We start from the raw sequence: 23,533 nt of genomic DNA on the forward strand, positions 1-23,533 counted from the left end.
AAGACACAGGGAAAAGGCAGTCATCAGCCATCTACAAGCCAAGGAGAGAGGTGTCAAAAGAAACCAACCCTGTCAACACCTTGATCTCAGACTTGAAGCCTCTGGAAAGAAGCTTGTGAGATAATAGTTTTCTATTTTTTTTAAGGCATCTAGTCTGTGATATCTTGTTGTGACAGATTTTGTTGTATGCTTTATGTGTACGGTCACATGTGAATCGTGCAGCAGATTTTCTAGGTATCTTGCATTTCAAACTTTTATTGACCTTAATAAGATACTGTTATAATGAATAAAATAGCTTATCCTTTCTCTTTCTTGAAACTTTCAAACTGGAGGACATCTTCATAGTTCAAATTGGGTTGCAATCACTTATTATCTTAAAAAGATATTCTATGTATCAGGCAGTCTAGGCACTGAGGATAAAAAAAAGCGAACAAAAGAAGTTTCTACCCTCAAATAACTTCTAATATAGCAGCAGAGAAAAAGACAAATACATAAATACAATGGAATGTCTTTGCTCTGAAATGTCAAGAAAAAAATTGGGTTGGAGTGATGGGGGGGATACTGTTTTGGAGAGATTGATCAGCAAAATATCCAAGCAGAGATCTAAATGAAATGAGAGACCTGAATGAATATGAAGATCTGTAGAAAGAAATCCCAGGGAGAAGGAGTGTCCAAAGCAGAAATCTTCTTGGCTTGTTACAAAATGAATAACAAGATGTCCCAAATGGTTGGTGCCAGAACTCAAATCATACAATCTTCTAAAAGAAGGTAAAAGGATTTTTTTTCTAACTGTACTTGCCATGAAATGTTTGAGGCAGAGGAAATGACATAGTCTTATTTACATTTGAAAGGACCATGTTGGACGTAGAGAAGGTATTTTGGGGTATATAAATAGAAGCAGGAATGAAGGTTTCAAAGACATTCTAGAATTCCAGGTGAGAGACCCTGATGGCTGGACTGGCCTTGGTAATAATGAAGGTGGTGAGAAGGTCATATTTGGACTATATTTGGAAGGTACAGACCACAAGATTTATTTATAAAGTGATTGTAGAATGTGGAAGAAAGAAAAACATCAAAGATGACTGCTATGTTTTAGTGCCTAACAGTCATAGGAATGATGGTGCTATTTGTTGAATTAAGGAGTATTAGGACATTTGAGAGAGAAAATCAAAAGCTAGCTTTTGAACACATTAAATTTGAGATGATCCTTGCCTTCCAACTGTGACAATACAGACTGGAGTTCAGAGAGAGAGACAGTGGTATAAATTTGGGCATCAGCAGCTTATGCATTTGATGTATATTGATAAGAAATGACATAAGAAATTGAACCATAGGGAATTTCAATATTCATAGTTGACAGCAAAGAGAAAGCTCTACAAATGAGACTGAGAAAACGGCTGTTGGAGAAGGAGGAAAACCAAGAAACATGGAAGGCAAGAAGGTTTTTCAAGAAAAAGATAGTAATCAGTTGTTTCAAATGGTTCTCAGAAATTTACTAAGATGACAATTGACTTGAGTTTGGCAATGGGGAGTCTGTTAATGATCCAGGTAAGAGGTTTCTCTGGAATGGTAATAGAAGTGTGATTAAATTCAAAGATAGTCATGAAGGAAGTGGGGGGTAAGGCTGTGGGGAAAACAAATATGCTTTAAAGCAGTTTTGCTCTGAGTTTTGAGTAGAAATGAGGTAACAATTGAAGGGACATATGGGAAGGAAATTGATGACGCAGGGTGTAACTGCAGGGGCATTTTCATTTGGGAACATCTTCAATTTCAGTCTTTTTAAGTCTTTACTCTTGGGCTTGCCAAAACCCCCAGAAAAGTCTTTTCATAAATCATGTTGAAAATAGATAATCCTAGCAGCCACTCTTTTGGGAACCTAATGAAAGAAGGCTGTTGATGTGGTAGGCAGAATGGTGGCCCCCCAAAGATATCCGTATCTAATACCTGAAGTCTGTGGATCTGTCACCTTACACAGCAAAAGGGACATTACAGATGTGATTAGGTGAGGATTTTGAGCCAGAAAGATATTTCTGAATTGTCTGGGTGGGACAAGTTATTCACAAGGGTTCTTAAGCATGAAAGGGGAAATGAAAGGGAAAGAGGAAAATGTGACCACAGATTCAAGGGACAGAGAGATGAAAGTCTGTTGTTTTTGAAGATGGAGAAAGGGACCATGCCCAGGGAACGAGGGTGGCCCCTGGGACCTGGTAAAAGGTAAGGAAGTGGTCTCTTCTACAGCCTCCAGAAAGGAATCCAGCTCTACCAAAGCATTGATGTTAGCTTAGTGAGATCCATGTTGGGTTTGTATACTACAGAATTGTAAGATAATAGTTTACATTCTTTAAAGCACTAGGTTTGTAATAATTCTTCCAGTGTGTTAACTTGTACTCAAACCCTTGTTTTCAGTATGATATTCCCATCCTTAAGTGAGCCATGTGTTCTCTAGCTCAAAGACTGTCTCTTTTTGTGATCCTCTCCAGATAATAAATCTTCAGTTACCTGCAGGGGGAGGGGAGGGGCCATCACATAGCCCTATGGATTGCAGGAGGAGATCTGAGGGCCCAGGTACTTCTTAAACATACTTTCATAAATCTTCCAGTTTTTCAGCCTCATCCATATTTCCAGAGGTACTTGGTGCCCCACGTTCCTGAATTTTTTGTGTGTTTTGTGGAGTAAATTGAGTTACTTTCTTTTTTTTTCCTTGAAGTCTTAGTATTTCAGCCTTCTTGCTATACTAGTTCATCTAGTGTCCAGTTCATTTATTTTCCATTTGTTTTCTTTGTCCTCACCCATGTTCTTTGTCTTGTAGGGTAATGCCTTTCCTTCTGCCTTGGATTTTTGAGTTTTCTTTGTTTGTGGGGGGTTTTTTGTGGTTTTTGTAACAAATTCCTTTACTATTGTTTTTGTGGCATATTAGGAGTGAACAAAGACTAATGCGTACATTCAACTGGATGCCACTGACTAGAAGTCCTATCTCCTTTTTCTAAGTGAAATAATAAAAGAATGTCAGCTGATAGTGTGCAGGCAAGAAGGAAAGCAATTTCCAGCTTTTAAGTTTGTCCGGAGCAAGACATATAAGCTATTTTGTGGTCCTTCCTTCCACTATTGACTATTACCACAAAAGAAATTAAAGTCCATAGATGACTCTATACCATGCCTCCCTATATTAGAAGGCATTACTTACATCTTCTACCATTCTATGTTAACTTCATTTTTACAATGTACAGGTTTTTATTACTTAGCAAGTCATAAAGCTTACTATGTTCTGTACAACGTAGTAGGCTACATTGCAATTTTCCTGAATTAAAAAAAAAATTACATGTATAAAAGAAACTCCTAACGTATAGGATAATTCATTCTAGCCAAGCATGATTTGGAGAGCACCAATAGCTCTCCAGCATGTCTGTCTTAAAACGCTTATTCCTGTGCCATTGTATCTCAAGTGATCACATCAGCAAATGGCACCACTTATGTCGTCATCATTGTCATTTTCACCTTCACTGTGATTATTATTACTAGAAGAAGAATATCATAACAATAGGGATCTTCTTTCTTTCTTCTTTGGGGGGAGGGAGTGTTTGCCCCTGCAGCCAGGCAAAGGCTTAGTACATAGTCAGTACTCAAAAATATTTACTAAATGAATTATTATAAATAAATAAATACTAAGTTTGTATCCCATGCCTAGCAAAAGAGGTTTACATGTAGCTGGTATTCCTTAAACAATTTTGAAAAAAAATATTTCAAACATAAAATTCTAATTGAGATTTAATGTAAAGACAGAGAAATGCCCCTCATAGGAGTATAGTTAAATGAATTTATGCAACAGGGATACTACTGTGTAACCAGCTCTGAGGCCAAGAAATAAAATATTACCAGGACTACCTTAAGCCCCTAGTAGTAAGTAACCATTCCCCTAAAGGTAACCACTATTCTGACTTCTGACACCATACATGACTATTGCCTATTTCTTTCTATGAATGATATCATACAGCAAATTGTTTTGTGTCTAGCTTCTTTTGTGCAGCATTTGTATTTTTGAGCTTCACTCATGCTCTGTCATTTAACAGTAGTTCATGCTTTCCCACCATTTACCACAATATATTTATCTATTGACCTTGTTGTTGAATACTTGGACTATTTCTAATTTGGATGATTACAAATAGTTCTAATATGAATATTTTCTGTCAGTTTTTTTTCTTTTTTGGTGCACATTCATACACATTTCTTTAGTGTATATAAATAGGCATGGAATTGTGGGGTTATATGATATATATATGTTGTGCTTTAGTAAATACTGCAGACTAGTTTTTCAAAGAGTTTATGGTCCAACCAGCAGAGTAAGAAGAGTTAGAGTTGTTGTATGTTCTTGCCAACCCTTGATATTTTCCTTTTTTTTTTTTTTTAATTAAAGCCATTCTGGTGGATACATAGTGGCATACTGGTACAACACTTTGATTTTGATTGGATTTGATAAATAGCATGATTATCTTGCCTTTGCTAGCACTCATCTCAAAGTCTGACACAGATTAGGCCAAGAATCTGCATACTGTTTCCTCAAATGCTGCATGAAAATGCTGTTACATATTGCCCTTTGGTTTATGATACCAAAATTCCTTACTGAAATGCAGAAAATACCTGAAAGAAAAACATGTTCAATTATGTTTCACATTCCTTGGCCATGACTTTAAATGTGTTGGACAAATATTAGGGAAGTTTGGATGATGTGAGATAAAAGTGTAGGAAAGGTCTAAGTCATGGGAATTGTGAAGTGTCTCACTATTACAAAGTGATGAACTCATTCAGAGAAGAAGAGTCTTCAAGATTTGTTACAGTAAAAAGAAAATCCACTCTGTGCTGAACCTGAGTAAAAAGAGCGCAGGTCTCTTGACATGGAGAGTTCTTCAAGGATTACAGTGGTCCCCAGTGTTTCCATCCTTCTCTCCTGCTCTGACCAAAGGGTTATCACTCAATAGAGGTCAACTGGCTGAAGAAGGAAAATTTTTTTCCCCTTGATTTCTTTGCTGGCCTTATTTTATGTTTAATTATCTTTGAGGGGAAGATCTACGCTATATCTAAACTACAACCAAATTTACTCTCCACTGTTTTAAGTCTCCACTGTTTTATCCTGTGATCTTGCCTTGCAGATGCATGAATGCTGCTGATGGTGAAGGGGGAGCCGTGGATAACAGCCTGTGCAACCAGGATGAAATTCCCCCAGAAACCCAGTCCTGCTCTCTCCTGTGTCCCAGTGAATGTGTCATGTCCGAGTGGGGACCTTGGAGCAAATGCCCACAGGTAATTTCTCTTCCCTTGTCAATACCCTAATTCTCCAGCCCTGCCCTCACTTTTGACTGCTAATTCACACTACTTGCTCTCCAAAACATCCTTCTAGTAACACGAGAACATAATTTTACCTAAGAAGAAAGAAAAAAAAATAGCGAGACTGAGCAATTTAAAATGCCAGTGCTTCTCTTAAGGCCTTTATCATGGGAACATGAACAAGGAAAATGAGCCTATAATAATCACACTAGGATTCGAATGCACACCCATTGTTAAAGGGGTCTTCTTTAGTACCAAAATGATTCTCATTATAATCTCTTGGTTCTGTTCCATTTTTATCCTGGCAGAATCAATTATATCTTAGTAGCTCAACTCTACTGTGTAATTTAGCTTCTGTTCGTGATGATCTGTTTTTGCCTTTTGCTGTTTTCCCAAAGATGAGGTGTTCTTTTGTCATGTTCTTCTTCCAAAGCTGACAAAAAGAAAGACCCTTTTTAAAGTCTAAAGCATTTGCCTTTAATTTTCTTTTTTTTAAAAAATGGAAATATAATGTGACTATAGAAAAATAAATATTCCTCAAATAGAATAGTTCCACTTAATATTCTCAGCAGCTAAACTCTGATATTTTAGACTTGTATTTTGGCTTAACGAGCTGAAAAAGAAAACGAGGGTAAGGAATATGCTATATGGCTCCAAACATTAGGAAAGGAGACATAGGTTTACTCTGAATTCAATGGCAATATAATGTGTGGGATGATTGTGCAAAATCTTTGTATAGAAATGGAAAGTATTTTTGAAATCAGTAAATATCCTGCATTTGCAGTTTTGAATTATTGACTCATCATTAATTTTTGCAACCTTATCTTTGGCATTCCCATAATTCTATTCCTGAGATTTCCTTTTGTATTTTTTCTTTGTTGAGTCGTTTTTTGGGGGCTAGGACAACACTACATTAAGATGAGGTATTAATTAAGGGAATTTATAGGAATGGAATGTTGGTCCTATGTTGTGTATAACTTAAATATGATGAAAGTTAATATTTACTGGGCACTTACTGTGTGCAAGTCACATGTAAAATTATTCTCTTTAGTCCCCATACCAATCCTATTAAGTACGTTAAGTACATACTATTATCAGTCTCATTGCACAGATGGAGAAACTAATTCTCAGGAAGGTAAGTAGCTTGCACTGAATAAGTGTTGGAGCTGGGCTAAACTTTATACTACCAGATGAAGCCAAAGCCTTTGCCTTATGTCCTTGGCTCTTAGAAGAATTAAGGTAGATCTAGATCCATACTTTTCTTTCTTTAAGATGCAGCATTTATTTATTATAAGAACAGAGCAAGTTAGCTGTCTGTATGATTATTCTGTGACCACATATGTGTAGTCATAGGTACATATATTCACACTTTAGAAAATGTGGCAGTGTACATTCTTTATTAATCAACTTGCAGACTTAGCAATCTGAAGAAGTTAAATGTAGAGGTCATGATCTTACTTTGGTGTTTTTCTAATTTGCTCATAGTAAATTCCATTAAGGTATAATGATTTTACAATGAAAATGTTGCCCTTTTAAATTCAAAGATTCTGGCCACTGAACTCAAATGTCCTTTATAGGAGTATTTTATACAATGTTGTGATGGTCTGGCACTCTATGTTTATTTCTTTGGGTTTCTAAAAGGCAATTTTCTTTAAGGTTTGTTTTTCCAAAGTTAATCACACTATTTTTGGAGCATTCAGAAATTGGAGATAGAGAAAACATTTTAGCCTCCTTTCAGAAGATGACATAAGTAGTTACTTACCTGTCAGCATGAAGAGAAAGGGTTAGTCTGTCAACTGCTTATGCACCTGCTAAGTTACATCTTCATTATCATCATCATAGCTATGACAACAGTAATAACTTTCATTGAGCACATCTTATGTAACAAGCAGAGTGCTGGAATTTCATAACACTATGCTTTGATGATAGGTATTTATCCACAGTCATTCAGGTCTGTTCTATCACAATGGCCTAGCTGTCTCTCAGATGCCATGCTGCTCTTGAATGTAAATAAAGACTTTAAAATGGAAAAATAAAAAGTAGCAATCAGGGCTCACAGTTGATTATCTTCCCCATCTCTTAAATATGTTACATAATTTTAATAAATTGCAACATCCTAGCATAATGCTCCAACATCATAGGTGCTTAAGCAGTACTTGACAATGATCATGATCATGATTATAGTGAAGTTAGCAATCTGGATCTTTGTACTTGAAGTTTAATTAGCACTTCAATGTGCATTTTCTGAGAAAAATAAAACAGTTATTGTGTAATTATTCTCTATAGTATGTTCTGATTTGTGGATCTAAATATTGGCCATTATTTTACCAAATTCTCTTTTGATAGTCTGTAGTGTGACATGTGTCAGACTATTCACTATTTCTCTTTCATCTTGTTCTTCCCAGGGCACTTCTTCACATAACCAAAAAAGCAAAACAGTAGTCCACCCTACTCCCTCACCAAAAAAAACCAGACTCCGAATATTTCTGACACAAAAATATGTTTCTCCTATACTTATTTATAAATTACTCTGAAAATTACATTAGATTTTTTAAAATTTTTAAATATTTTTTATTGAAGTTCGATTTGCCAACATAGAGCATAACACCCAGTGCTCATCCCGTCAAGTGCCCTCCTCAATGCCCACTATCAAAGTATATATATTTAATGTGAAATAAGCTTAATATGTTTTAAACATTATAAAATAAGTAGATTTGCCAGCTAATTAAAAGAAACTTAGCAAAACCAATTAATCAAGTAAACCTATATCTTGAATTCCCAATATGTGTCCCACACTCTGAAGCCAAACATATATGACAGACCATCACTGCTACCAAGGAATCACAGTCCTCAGTATCTTTATAACTGTGAACTGTGTATGGATAACAAAGGATTCAATAGCTGTGTGATAGTGTTTATTAGTTTACACAATGTTTTCTAATAGAGTGGTAGGCAATATATAAAATAATTAAATATACTTCCTAACCTCTGGATCAGTGACTTTCACAGTAGCACACATAAGAAGCATCTAGAAAGTACTAACACACAGCAACTTTGCCCTATCCCAGAGATTATGATTCAGTACATCTGGTTGGGGCCCATGAGTTGGCATTTATAAAGTTGCCATGTGATGCTGATTCTGCTATTCTGGGAACACACTCTGAGTCACAAGACTGTTGGCCATTACATTCAAACCATGTTTTTTTCTGAACCTCACTTTTATCACAACTATCTGTTGAATATTAAGCATTAGCAGTAATTGGATATTTAGCGTATATTTGCAGATGCTTTTCTTGTGCCAATGTGCTTAGCACTTTATTTTCCCACTTAATCTGCATAATGCCACTATGAATAGATGCTATTATACTCCCAATGTATAGGTAAGTAAACTGAGTTTCAGTTTAGTAATCTGCTACTTTTGAAGAGCTAGTAAAAGGCATAGTGATTCCTTAAGCCCATGTAATTCGCACATAACCCCTAACTACTTCAAAAACATAGAATCTGTACTTCCTGTTCTAGATTATGGTAACCCATAAAATCTGTTGTATTCTTTTCTGGTTTACTTTGGTTATTGGATTTGTGAAGGAAGATACTTCTCAATTGAGTAATCTGAGTAGTTTGCCAAGGATGGAAAGAAAAGGAGTCAAAAAAGAGGGTGTGATCTAATGCCCTGCAACATTTGCCGGCTACATGACAGGAACCAAGTTACTTAAAACCAAGTTACTTACAGGTTCCTCATCAGGAAAAGAAGGACAATGATCGTAGTTTTCCCAGGTTATTTAAAGATTAGAGATAATATATATAAGATGAACAGCACAAAGAATTACTTACTTTGTTTTTTTTTTAAAAAAAGGAAAAAGAAGCAGCAAATCAAAGCTCCCCTTGTATTGTTACAAAGTGGTTGAGAAACATAAGACAGGTTGCTATATATTTTCTAAGTCATACAGGAAATATCCCTTCCTTCACACAAAATGGGTTATTACATGATCTTACAGAAATAAAATGTCACCTCCTTTACTGAAAAATGACTTATGCCTAATTTGTTAGCAGTCCCAAAAAATAAGGCATCATAACTTCAAATGAATGGGTCACTGACCTTAAAGTGATTACAAACCATACCAAAGAGCAAACAAAACAAAGACATTAAAAATTGTGTTGAGATCATTTTAACTGTATTGGCAAGAATTGAAGACTATAAATGGATCAAGCAAAACACAGTTCAAGGCAGAATTTGAAGAAAATAGAAAACCATGTGTTTCACTTATTTTTATGTTCTTGTTTTTTCATGTTCTCACAACACACACACATACACACACATACACACACACACACACCTCATTTATTTTTTACTCCAATATGCTCACTTCTCCAGAATGCTTTAATGGGAAAAGAAGCTTATGAAGTTGTATATTTAAAAACCTTTGCAATAGTATTCACTCTTTAAAGGCATGCATATATGTGTATAAATACATGTGTATTTGTACATACATATGACAAATACATTTATATAATAGTTCATTATTTATTACCAAGTATTTCTCTTTTTTCTACCCAATCTTAATTATTTCCCATTTTAATCCTTATTCTTCTTAATTATGCTGGTGATTATTATTCATAGAATCATACATTCTTCAAGAAAGGTTTATAAATTTCTAAATTCAGAAACTGTTCAGCCCTTGACATATCTAAAAGAATATATAATTCTCTTCTTTTTTTAAATTTTTATTTATTTATGTATGATAGTCACAGAGAGAGAGAGAGGCAGAGACACAGGCAGAGGGAGAAGCAGACTCCATGCACTGGGAGCCCGATATGGGATTCGATCCCGGGTCTCCAGGATTGCGCCCTGGGCCAAAGGCAGGCGCTAAACTGCTGTGCCCCCCAGGGATCCCTAATTCTCTTCATGTATGCTTTTAATCCTTATAGCAATTTGCCATTGAATAATATGTGACTCTCCTTGAAAGCTCAACAAAGGAATTTCTTTTTTTTTTTTTTTAAGATTTCATTTACTTATTCATGAGGGACACACAGAGAGAGGCAGAGACATAGGCAGAGGGAGAAGCAGGCTCCCTATGGGGAGCCCAATGAAGGACTTGATCCCAGGACCTCAGGATCATAAGTTGAGCTGAAGACAGATGCTCAACCACTGAGCCACCCAGGTGTCCCCCAACAAAGGAATTTATTAAACAATAATGTTGATAGAAGAAAGCAAAGAAGGTCCTGGAGGTTAAATTTCCAAACTGATGTATACTTTATAGAAGCAAGCCTGTATAATTCCTCTCCAGAAAGGTGACTTAAGTTTAGCAAACTTACTTGAACTTTAATTGATTCACTTCCAGCTCAATGTATCAAAAGCTGGTTAGAGCTATAGCCAGGCATCCCCTTACACTGTAGGAATGGGAGACTCATTTAACGGTGATCTGCATGCAATCTCATGATCAAGCAGTGACTCTAAATCTTTGCCTTCTTACCAGGACAAACTCTGAGAAAGCATCACAAAGGAAGACTTTGCAAAGATATAGAGCTGAAGTGCAATTGAATCTGTGTTCTTTCATAGTCTTAATATTGTGCTTCCAAAGGGCATTTTCTATACTTGATTCTTCTCTGAGTCTTTGTGTGCAGGACATACTAGTGAAAGCCAATACAAGTATATACTGACAGATAGATACTACCATTATTCTTGCAGATAAAGAGACTTCTTTAAAAAAGAAACAGAAAAGTAGACCAATTTTCTAGGCCTTCCAGAATTAAGCATTTGAGGGTTAAGAAAAACCTTATTTTGGGGAGCTCCTCAGTGGCTCAGTCAGTTAAGTGTCTGACTTTAGCTCAGGTCATGATTTCAGGGTCCTGGGATTGAGCCCCACGTCAAGCCCCATATTGGGCTACCCACTCAGCGGGGGATGTACTTGACCCTCTCCCTCTGCCCCTCCCTATGCTTATGCTCACTCAAAAAAATAAAATCTTAAAAGAAAGAAAGAAAGAAAAACCTTAATTTTTCATGGTGCTCCAATGTTTTTTTTTGGTAAAGGCTGTCAACAATGACATTTTATTACTGATGACTCAGCATTTTCAGTACCTTAGCACTGAAACAACACTCTGAAAGTTATGTTTCCAAGAAAACAATGTACCCCAACGTATACAACTAGTATTTACCTCCAAGCACTTTATCAACCTCTCCTCAGTCCATAACATGCAGGTAACAACCTGTATTTGTCTCTGGATGGCATGTCTACTGGTCACAACTCTCAAGTTGCCTAGTGCTTTTCTTTGACTCACAACTGAAAGCCAGAGGAGGAGAATGATGATAATTTTCTATACTTTGGACTCTGGTTGTTTTTGTTAAATTGATATTGGCTCTTAATCAGAAGCCAATAATTCATTACTCAGAGCTTTGTGGAGTATTTTACCCAGTGTGCGGTGAGATTCAATATAACCTAGAGCCATTCTTACTTCCAGAATTACGTTAGGCCCTGCAGAAAGAGGCCTCATTTCATACAATATGGCAGGAGATGATAATCCTATAAAGGCAATCTTTGGGCTGTTCCAGTTTTTTATTTTTTTTGTAATTTGTTATTCTTTCTTATGCAGTGTGATTTTTTTTGAATCTCATTATCACTAATTTGGAATACAAAATAAGGATTCCATTGCTCTTAATATCTCTGTCTCTCTCCTTGACTGCCTCTACTTATCTTTATTTAAAAAAAAGAGATATTTTTAAATAGAAATTCTCAAAAAATAGTATAATGAGTCTCATAAGTTAATTATCCAGAGTCAACAGTGATCACACAGCTTTAATAATTATCTACATATAATATTTTATTTCTTCTTTCCCACTTCTTATCCCTTCTCCAATAGGTGAGTTTAAAATAGATCCTATGCATCTATCACTTCATCCATAAATTTCTGTATATCTTTCTAGGAGATAATGATGAATCACAATGACAGCAAAACATAACCATGTTGTTTATATCTTGTAGGGGTATGATCATAGAAAATTAAAAACATAACTCTTATACAAAGTGTCAAATTAATTAACATCTTAATAATTAAACCAGCATAACTATAAGACAGGTTCAAACAGAATTAGGGCAGAAAATTTTTACTTCTAGCAATGATGGAATATCATTGGGTATATTTGGATTAGATTGGCAAAATAGGGACTTAAGTGGTAGTACTGGTAATATTTATTTTTTGAGCTCTGGTCTGGTTATACAAATATTTTCACATTGTGAAAAGTCATTGAGCTGAGTCCCCATGATATTTGCATTTCTCTGCATGTATCTTATCTTCTCTGCAGTTATAATACATATGAGAATGCAACAATCTGTGATCCATTGCTAGAGGAAAACTAGTCAATATAAGCAGAATCAGAAATAACAGAGATTATAGAAATTGAGATAAGGAACTTAAAACAGCAACAATAAATATTTTAAGTATGTTCTAGAATTTAAAGGAAAATATGAACATAAGGAATGAAATAGATGATATTGAAAAGACCTATATATAACTTTTTAGAGATATAAAATATGTTTGAAATGAAAAATGTACCAAATGGGAGTAATGACATATTAGACTTTACAGAAGAAAGGATGTGAACTTTAAGATAATAAAAACTCTACACTAAAGCAAAACAAAAAGACTGATAGAAGGGCACCTGGGTGGCTCAGTTCTTGAGCATTTGCCTTTGGTTAAAGTTGTGATCCTGGGGTCCTAGGATTGAGTCCCACATGGAGCTCCCTGCAGGGAGCCTTCTTCTTCCTCTGTGTCTGCACCTCTTTCTTTGTGTCTCTCAAGAATGCATAAATAAAATCTTTTTAAAAAAATGAAAGAAAAGGAGTAGAGACAAAATGATGTGAGGAACATGAACAAGTGATTTAATGAACTATAATTGGAGCCCTGAAGAAGAGTAGGGAGTAGACAGAAAAATATTTAAGGAAGTAATAGCTGAAATTATTCTAAATATAAGAATGGCTGTAGTCCTCAGATAATGTTACCTGGATCAAATAATCCTGGTTGACCAATACTGTGAGAACAAAGTAGGAGAAAAGGCTAGAGGTCTAAATGTTTATTATATAGGGAGCCTTTCACCTTTCACGTCAGCCCTTTATTTTCCAAATGTTAGCTTTATGCTTACTTGTGTCTAGTGTCCCTGTGCAGAGAATTCTGTTTTACCTTTTTTATTTTTATGTTTTATTTTTATTTTTCAATTAGCATTAAATATAAAACTTTTATTATAACGAGCATTACCGAAGGTTGAATAAGCTCGTGTTATCTCTGTTGCAATTCGTTAGCTAAAAGATGACTTAAAATGGTCAATTTTGTCTACTCAAAGGTTCTTTTTTCAAATTTTTATTTAAATTCCAGTTAGTTAATATATAGTGTGGTTTTACCTTTTTAAAAATAATAAAGGTCCATCTTTAACCAGAGTTGAGAAAGGCAAGCATCTGGGTCTGCTAAGTGGGCAGCTAAGTGACTACAAGGTCAGGGTAATTACTTCAAAAACAGACTTTTAATGAGTATTCTAGTTTTGAGTCCTAATTTCACCTCCTTTTTTAGATGTACTTGCTGGTCAAATTCTTAGTTCAATGGGGCTCTCCAGGACAAATGTTTAGATGTACAACATAGTTGTATGACATTTATATGCATTATGAAAAGCTGTCACCATACATTGGTGACATATAGTTATTATAATATTATTGACTATAATTCCACATCCTGTACTTTGTATCTTATATACTGTATCTCTTAATCCCCTTCATCTATTTCACTCATTGTCCCACCCCTCTTCCCTCAGGCAACCACCATTGTGTTTTCTATATTTCTGAGGCTGTTTTGATTTTGTTTGTTGATATGTTTTAGTTTATAGATTCCACATATAAGTGAGAGCATATGTTATTTGTCTTTGACTTATTTTACTTACCACAAGGCCCACTAGGTCTATCCACATTGTCACCAATGGCAGTATTTAATTTTGTAAATGGCTGAGTAATATTCCATCATATATATATATATATATATATATATATGATATATATGAGTCCATCATATATATATATATATATATATATATATATATATATATACACAATATATTTTTTATCCATTTATCTATTGATGAATACTTAGGTTGTTTTCATAAGTGGCCCAGGCACTTTTCAAATGCTGCCTCTGTGCTGAGTCTCAGACGAGTGAGTTTGTGCACGGGCCCATTATAGCTGAGTATCTATAACCCTCTGGCACTCCCAGAACGAAGCCCTCCTGATTTTCAAAGCCAGATGTTATGGTGGCTAGTTTTCCTTACGCAGATCCCCAAAGTGGGGGTGGAATGATGAGGGGTGACTGATGTGGAACTTGAGCCCCCTCCTCAAAGAGGACATCCATGCCTGTGATACTACTTGTGTTTGTGGGTCACAGTGCTAGGGTTATGGGTCCCAACCAGACCTCATCTGCCACTCCTACTTCCTAGTTGTAACTTTTCCTTTGTACCGTTAGCCACATGCGAGCTTTTCACACTCAGACTTGCTCCATACATAGTTGCAGCTTTGGTGTGTCCATGTGGGGATGTGAGCTCAGGATCCTCCTACACTACCATCATGGTTGGGCTCTCTTTCTTTAATCATGAAATATTTTAGTCATACAGAAAACTACAGAGAATTATGTAAATAAAACTTTTAGTGGTCCAACTTCTAGCTTTGTAAAATCTTAGCAATTTGTGTACTTCATTTTTTTAAAATTCAGCCCTTCTTTTATATATCTTTGTGAAATTTTGTGGCCTTCCTTATGTAGATATTTTATGTTAAGTTTATACTTAGGCATTACCATTTTAAATAGTACCACTTTAAATGTTATTGCTGGCATGGAGCCCAAAGTGTTGGTTTTTCTTTTCTTTTTTTTTTCCATGTTTCTATTCATTTCACTAGGCTTTTGTACTTGTTTTTTTATATTTTGGGTCTGTTTTTTTTTTTTTTTTTGATATTTTAAGAGAACTATATCATCTCAAATAATGAATGTATCCTTATTCTGAGTGTGTATGATTGTTAATTTTTTATCAGGACGTATTTAGTTAGGCAGAGTTAACAATAACTGTGATCAAAGACCCTACTGATTATTGGGCATCCTTGTCATACTCCTGAGTTTCACAGCAACATTAAGTATTTTACACTTATTATGACTATTATGTAGAGATAAATAATTTATAATCTTCTTCTTTTGGCCTTAAGGAATAAAAGACCAAGACCAAAAACTAAAGCCAAGACCACCAAAGTGCCACTTACATTAAAAAAAAAAAAAAAAAAAAGATACAGAAATTGAAGTTAAATGGTCTCTTGAGTTCACATCTCTCTTCCATAATCCTCCTGATTTTTCTCTTTGCTGTTAGGGCCTAAGTTCACTTTGCATGTCTGAGCTGTGCTTCCACTATTCCTTGTGCCTCAACAGCACTTGCAGTATTCTTGTGTGCAAGTCCAAGGAAGAACTAGGCCCCTGACTGAGCTGATTACCATGGCTAACGCCAGGAAAAGCAATTTTGGTTGGGTTGCTTGGGTGGCTCAGTAAGTTAAGCAGCTGCCTCTGGTTCAGGTCATAATCCCAAGGTCCTGGGATTGAGCCCTGCTTTGGGCTCCTTGCTGAGAGAGGAGTCTGCTTCCCCCTCTCCCTCTGCCTTCCCCCTGCTTGTGCTCTCTCTCTCTCTTTCCCTCTTTCTCTCTCTCTCTCTCAAATCAAAATCTTAAAAAGGAAAACAAAAGAAAAGCAGTTTTGGTCAAGACAGAGCAATGTGGTGTACACAGAGCCTGATCCTGACATAAGCCAGTTAGATGATTGTTTTTTTTTTTTTCTGTTGCTTCCATTACTGTCTGTGCCTTGAATTTTTCTATGCATTTCAGTATTTTAATATTACTACTTTCTTTCATTTTTATAAAAAAAACTTTGAATATATTTTTCTGTTATGAACATATGAACACTAATTAGTTTTTGGTCTTGGTGTTTTATTCCCTGAAGCCAACAGAAAAATATTATAAATTATTTATCTCTATATAATAGTCATAATAACTATAAAATACTTAGTGTTACTGTGAAACTCAGGAATCTGACAAGAATGCTGAATATTCAGTAGCATCATTACAGTTGGCCTCACCCTGCCCACAGTTCTAACTCAGAAAACAATCATCTAACTGGCTCATGTCAGGATCAGGCTCTGCGTGCACCACATGGCTGTGTCTTGACCAAAACTACTTTTCTTTCTTTCTTTTTTTTTTTTTTTAAGGTTTTATTTTATTTGAGAGAGAGCACAAGCAGAGAAAGAACACTAGTTATGAACATTGTATGTTAAAGATATCTATCTTATTTTATTTCTTCTCTCAAATTTCTGTCTTTGCTAAGTGGTGCAATTGGTTTGAATGTCAGACTCTTGGCTTCAGTTTAGGTCATTATCTTGGGTTCCTGGGAACGAGTCCTGTGTTGGGCTCTGCCCTCAGCATAGTCTGCTTGAGATTTTCTCCCTTCCTCTCCCCCTCCTGTAGTCTCTCTCTCTTTCTCTCTAAACTAAAAAAAATAAATAAATCTTAAAAAAAATTCCTATCTTTGTCAATATAATCTGCAATTATGGAGCTAAATGATCATTTTTATCAGCTTCAATATCTTACATAATCATTTACTATTTGTAGACTTCCACATAGAAAATGGTCATTTTTTTTGTTTTCCTATTACACTATTTTTGCTTTTAAGACCATAATACTCTATATTTTAATCATAAACATCTCCTCAAACAAATTGGAATGATACCTTGAGTTTATTAATTATGACAAAACTTTTTTTAAAGATTTTTATTTATTCATGAGACACACACACACACACACACACACACACACAGAAAGAGAAAGAGAGAGAGAGAGAGAGAGAGAGAGGCAGAGACACAGGCAGAGGGAGAAGCAGGCTCCATGCAGGAGCCTGACGTTGGGACTCGACCCCAGGTCTCCAGGATCACACCCTGGGCTGCAGGTGGCGCTAAACCACTGAACCACCAGGGCTGCCCAACTATGACAAAACTTAAAGCCCAAATGCTTTACTGTATTCTAAGGCCAAAACTATTATTCCCACACTCCCTCTCATTTTCACCTGTTACTGGATGTATCTTTATCCATGCTGCATTTCTTTATTATCAAGTGTAGTATGATTTAGGGTATTATATGTGCATTTTCCCTTTCTAATTCTAGGAATTTTTAATAGTCTTCTGATGAGGCATAAATTTCATACATTAAAATGCACAGATCTTAAGGGTACAATTGAATATAGTTTTACTTTTTATACATCTAGTTAACCACCAAACAGATCAAAACGTAGGCCAATCCTAGCACTGTACAGGCACTTGATGCCACTTTTCTTTTTATATGCACAATTTCATAGTCAAACTAACCACTATTATTATTTTTATCAAATGTATTGGTTTTGCTTGTCTTAAACTTCAAGGAATTGGAATACGACAATATGTACACTTTTGAGTCTGATCTTATTAGCTTTATGTCTTATATAAATGGAATCACATCATTCCATTATGTAAATGGAATATGTATTTTGTGTCTAGCTTATTTTGCTAAATAAAATGAGTTTGAGATTTATGAATGTTGCTATTTTTTAGTACTAAACAGTGTTTTATTATAGGAATATAGCATTTATTTATGCATTCTCTTGTTAATGACATTTAGGTCATTTCTAGTTTAGGACTATTATAAATATAGCTGCTCTGAACATTCTGTGAGTTGTTTGGTGGATATATGAGTTTATATCTCTTGAGCATATATCTGGGAGGGAAATAATCAGGTCATAAGATAGGTATATTTGTATATTAGAAATGTCCTGGGGCACCTGGGTGGCTCAGTCATTTAAGTGTCCGACTTGGTTTCGGCTCAGGTTCTGATCTCATGGCTTGTGGGATGGAGCCCCATGTTGGGCTCTGCACTCAGTGGAAGTCTGCTTGGGTATTCTTTCCCTGTGTCCCTTCCCCTACTTGTACCCATTCTCTGCGTCTCACTTGAATAAATAAATATTTTTTAACGAAATGTTCAGGCAATTTTCAAACTTACAGAACCATTTTACATTACTTACAGCAATGCACGAGTATACCAATTCTAACACATCTGCATCTACATTAATAGTTTTCAAGTTTTTTTTTTCCTTTTTTAAATTTTAGCCATTCCACTGGATTTGTAATAATCTCTCATTGTAATTTTAACTTGCATATCTCTGATGACTAATAATGTTGAGTAAATTTTCATGGGCTAATGGGCCACTTAGATATCTTACTGGTAAAATGCCTGTTTAAGTCAATTACCTATTTGTTTTTTAAATGCATTGATTTACTTTTATCATGGGGTCATAGTTTTCTTATTTGTTTTTTTTAGTTTTCTCCCAAGATTTATTGGGAAAAAGATAGACAATATCATTGTTTAAATTTAAAGATGTACAATGCAATAGTTTGATATATGTATATGTGTATGTGTTGTGAAATGATTCCAACAATAGAGGTAAGTAACACATCCTTCACCTCACATAGTTACCTTTTTTTGTTTTTGATTTTGTGGTGAGACCATTTACATTAAGTTTTTATTTAAATTCCAGTTAACATACAGTGTAATATTAGTTTCATAGTGATTCAACACTTCCATATGACACTCTATACTTATCATAAGTCTACTCCTTAATCCCAATCACCTATTTCATCCTCCCCCCCATTCATCTCCCCTCTGGTAACTATCAGTTTGTTCTCTCTAGTGAAGAGTCTGTGTCTTAGTTTGCCTCTCTCTCTCCTTTTTTTCCTTTGCTTGTTTTGTTTCTTAAATTTCACGTATGAGCGACATCATATGGTATTTGTCTTTCTCTGACTTATTATCCTAGTGTGTGTGTGTGTATGTGTGTGTGTATACATATCACATCTTTTCTATCCATTTATCAGTTAATGGATATATGGTCTGTTTCCTTATTTTGGCTATTGTAGATAATGCTGCTATAAACATCAGGATACATGTACCCATTTTTTAAAGATTTTATTTATTTATTCATGAGAGACACACACACACACACAGAGAGAGAGAGAGAGAGAGAGAGATGCAGAGACATAGAGGGAGAAGTAGGCTCCATGCAGGGAACCCAATGAGGGACTCGATCTCGGTCCAGGATCATGCCCTGGGCTGAAGGCAGGCACCAAACCACTGAGCCACCCAGGGATCCTCCACAATACATGTACCCTTTAGAATTAGTACTTTTGTATTCTTTAAGTAAATACCTAGTAGTGCAACTGTTGGATCATATATTTCAACTTTTTAAAAAAGATTTTATTTATTTATTTGACAGAGCACAAGTAGGCAGAGCCATAGGCAGAAGGAGAGAAAGAGAGAAGCAGGCTCCCTGCTGAGCAGGGAGCTCCATGCAGGGCTTGATTCCAGGACCCTGGGATCATGACCTAAGCCAAAGGCAGATGCTTACTCAACTGAGCCACCCAGGTGCCCCATATTTTAACTTTTTGAGGAACCTCCATACTGTTTTCCAGAGTGGTTGTACCAGTTGACATTCCCACCAACAGTATAAGAGGGTTCTCCTTTGTCTACATTCTCACCATCAACCCCTTGTTTCTTGTGTTGTTGATTTTAGCCATTCTGACAGGTATGAGGTGATATCTCATTAGAGTTTTGAGTGGCACTCCCCTGATGATGAGTGATGTTGAGCAACTTTTCATCTGTCTATTGGCCATCCCAATGTCATCTTTGGAAAAATGTCTATGCCTTCTGCCCATTTTTTAATTTTAAACAGAAACACTCACTGTTTGAGTATTAAGTTTTATAAGTTCTTTATATATTTTGGACACTAAACCCTTTATCAGACTGTCATTTGCAAATATCTTCTCTCATTTTAAAGGTTGTCTTTTTTTTTAATTATTGTTTTCTTTCCTTTGCAGAAGCCTTTTATTTTATTTTGATGTAGTCTCGATCCTTTATTTTTGCTTTTATTTCCCATGCTTCAGGAGACATATCTAGAAAGAAGTTTCTATGTTTGATGTCAAAAAGGTTATTGCCTGTGTTCTCTAGGATTTTGATGGTTTCAAGTCTCATATTTAGTTCTTTAATCCATTTGAAATAATTTTTGTGTGTGGTTTAAGAAAGTGGTCTAGTTTCATTCTTTTGTATCTGACTGCCCAGTTTTCCCAATATCATTTGTCTTTTTTTCCCATTGGTTATTCTTCCATTTGTGAAGATTAGTTGACCATGTAGTTGTGGTTCATTTCTGGGTTTTCTGTTGTGTTCTATTGAGCTATATGTCTATTTTTGTGTCAGTACTGTACTGTTTTGATCACCACAGCTTTGTAATATAACTTGAAGTCTGGAATTGTGGTGCCTCAAGCTTTTATTTTTTAAAGGTTGCTTTGGCTATATGAGGACTTTGGGGGTTCCATACAAGTCTTAGGATTATTTTTTCTAGCTCTTTGAAAGATGCTGTTGGTGTTTTGATAGGGATTTCATTAAATGTGCAGATTGCTTTGGGTAGTATAGATGTTTTAACAATATTTGTTTTTCCAATCTATAAGCATGGAATGTTTTCTCATTTCTTTCTGTCATCTTCACTTACTTTCATCAGTGTTTTTCAGAATAGGTCTTTCTCCTCTTTGGTTTGATTTATTCCTAGGTATCTTATTACTTTTGATGCACTTGTAAATGGAATTGATTCCTTAATTTCTCTTTCTGTTGTTTTGTTTTGGGTATATAGAAATGCAACAGGTTTCTGTATGTTGATTTTGAATCCTGCGACTTTACTGAATTAATTTATCAGTTCTAGCAGTTTTTGAGAGCCTTTGGGTTTTCTATGTATACTATCATGTCATTTGCAAATGGTGGAAGTTTTACTTCTCCCTTGCATGTTTGGATGCCTTTTCTTTCTTTCTTTCTTTCTTTCTTTCTTTCTTTCTTTCTTTCTTTCTTTCTTTCTTTTTTTTTTTTTTTTTTTGTTGTTGTTGTTGTTGTTGCTGTCGCCTGGTTGCTGTGGCTAGGACTTCTAGTACTATGTTAAATAACAGTGGTGAGGATGGACATTATGTCTTGCTCCTGACTATATGAAAAATTCTCATTTTTTTCTCACTGAGGATAATATTAGCTGTGGGTTTTTCATAAGTGGCCTTTATGATGTTGAGGTATGTTCTCTCTAAACCAACTTTGTAGTGGGTTTCTCTCATGAATGGATATTGTACTTTGTCAAATCCTTTTTCTGTATCTGTTGAAATGATCCTATGTTTCTCATCCTTTCTCCTGTTGATATGGTGTATCATGTTGATTGATTTGCAAATAATGAGCCTCCCTTGCAACCCAGAAATAAATCCAACTTGATTGTGGTAAATGCTTTTTTTTAAATGTATTCTTGAAATCAGTTTCCTACATTTGTGGAGAATGTTTGCATCTATGTTCATCAGGGATATTGGCCTGTAGTTCTCTCTCTCTCTCTCTCTCTGTCTCTTTCTTTCTTTTTTTTTTTTTAGTTCTCTTTTTTAGTAGATTCTTCATCTGTTTTTGGTATCAGGGTACTGCTGGCCTCATAGAAAGAACTTGGAAGTTTTCCTTCCTTTTCTAATTTTTGGAATAGATTGAGAAGAATAAGTATTAACTCTTTTTCTCTCTTAGCAAATTTTAAGAAAACAGTACAGTATTCTTAGCTATAGTTGTCATGCTAACATTATACTTCAAAAGTGTATTCATCTTATAACTGAATGTACCTTTGACTAGTATTTCTCCGGTTTCCCCACTGTCAGTCAATGGCACACTATTCTACTCTATTTTTAAAAATTTTTAAATTTTATTTATTTTATTTTTTAAAATTTATTGGTGTTCAATATGCCAACATATAGAATAACACCCAGTGCTCATCCCATCAAGTGCCCCCCTCAGTGCCTGTCACCCAGTCACCCCAACCCCCCGCCCACCTCCCTTTCTACCACCCCTAGTTCGTTTCCCAGAGTTAGGAGTCTCTCATGTTCTGTCTCCCTTTCTGATATTTCCCACTCATTTTTTCTCCTTTCTCCTTTATTCCCTTTCACTATTTTTTATATTCTCCAAATGAATGAGACCATATAATGTTTGTCCTTCTCCGATTGACTTATTTCACTCAGTATAATACCCTCCAGTTCCATCCATGTTGAAGCAAATGGTGGGTATTTGTCGTTTCTAATGGCTGAGTAACATTCCATTGTATACATAGACCACAGCTTCTTTATCCATTCATCTTTCAATGGACACCGAGGCTCCTTCCACAGTTTGGCTATTGTGGACATTGCTGCTAGAAACATCAGGGTGCAGGTGTCCTGGCGTTTCACTGCATCAGTATCTTTGGGGTAAATCCCCAACAGTGCAATTGCTGGGTCGTAGGGCAGGTCTATTTTTAACTCTTTGAGGAACCTCCACACAGTTTTCCAGAGTGGCTGCACCAGTTCACATTCCCACCAACAGTGCAAGAGGGTTCCTCTTTCTCCACATCCTCTCCAACATTTGTTGTTTCCTGCCTTGTTAATTTTCCCCATTCTCACTAGTGTGAGGTGGTATCTCATTGTGGTTTTGATTTGTATTTCCCTGATGGCAAGTGATGCAGAGCATTTTCTCATGTGCTTGTTGGCCATGTCTATGTCTTCTTCTGTGAGATTTCTGTTCATGTCTTTTGCCCTTGTCATGAAGGCAAGAGAAACAAAAGCAAAAATGAACTATTGGGACTTCATCAAGATAAGAAGCTTTTACACAGCAAAAGAAACACTCAACAAAACTAAAAGACAACCTACTCTATTTTTTTTAAGATTTTTATTTATTTATTCATGAGAGACACACACACACACACACAGAGAGAGAGAGAGAGAGAGAGAGAGAGAGAGAGAGAAACAGAGACACAGGCAGAGGGATAAGCAGTTTCCATGCAAGGAGCCCGATGTGGGGCTCTATCCTGGGCCTCCAGGATCATGCCCTGGGCTGAAGGTGGTGCCAAACTGCTGAGCCACCGGGACTGCCCCTATTTTACTCTATTTAATGAATTTCATATTTTTATACTCTACCAATAGGTGAGATTGTAAATTATTTGTCTTTCTCTGTGTGACTTATTTGACTTAGCTTAATCCTTGGGGTTCATCCATGACACAAATGACATGATTTTCTTTTTTTTTATGGCTGAATAACATTCCATTGTATGTGTACCACAT

The 23,533-nt window shown here is 35.8% G+C and overlaps 1 protein-coding gene across 2 annotated transcripts in view; it reads left to right on the forward strand.

Annotated features, from left to right (window-relative positions):
- THSD7B (thrombospondin type 1 domain containing 7B) overlaps positions 1-23,533 on the forward strand; it is an 861,577-nt gene that overhangs the window by 767,995 nt on the left and 70,049 nt on the right. For both annotated transcript variants that reach the window (XM_072757643.1, XM_072757642.1), the window contains exon 17: positions 5,145-5,295. In XM_072757643.1, the coding sequence (XP_072613744.1) occupies positions 5,145-5,295 (151 nt within the window). The remainder of the gene's footprint in view (positions 1-5,144; positions 5,296-23,533) is intronic.

Source organism: Vulpes vulpes, chromosome 5, assembly GCF_048418805.1.
Source record: "Vulpes vulpes isolate BD-2025 chromosome 5, VulVul3, whole genome shotgun sequence".
Lineage (NCBI taxonomy): Eukaryota > Metazoa > Chordata > Mammalia > Carnivora > Canidae > Vulpes > Vulpes vulpes.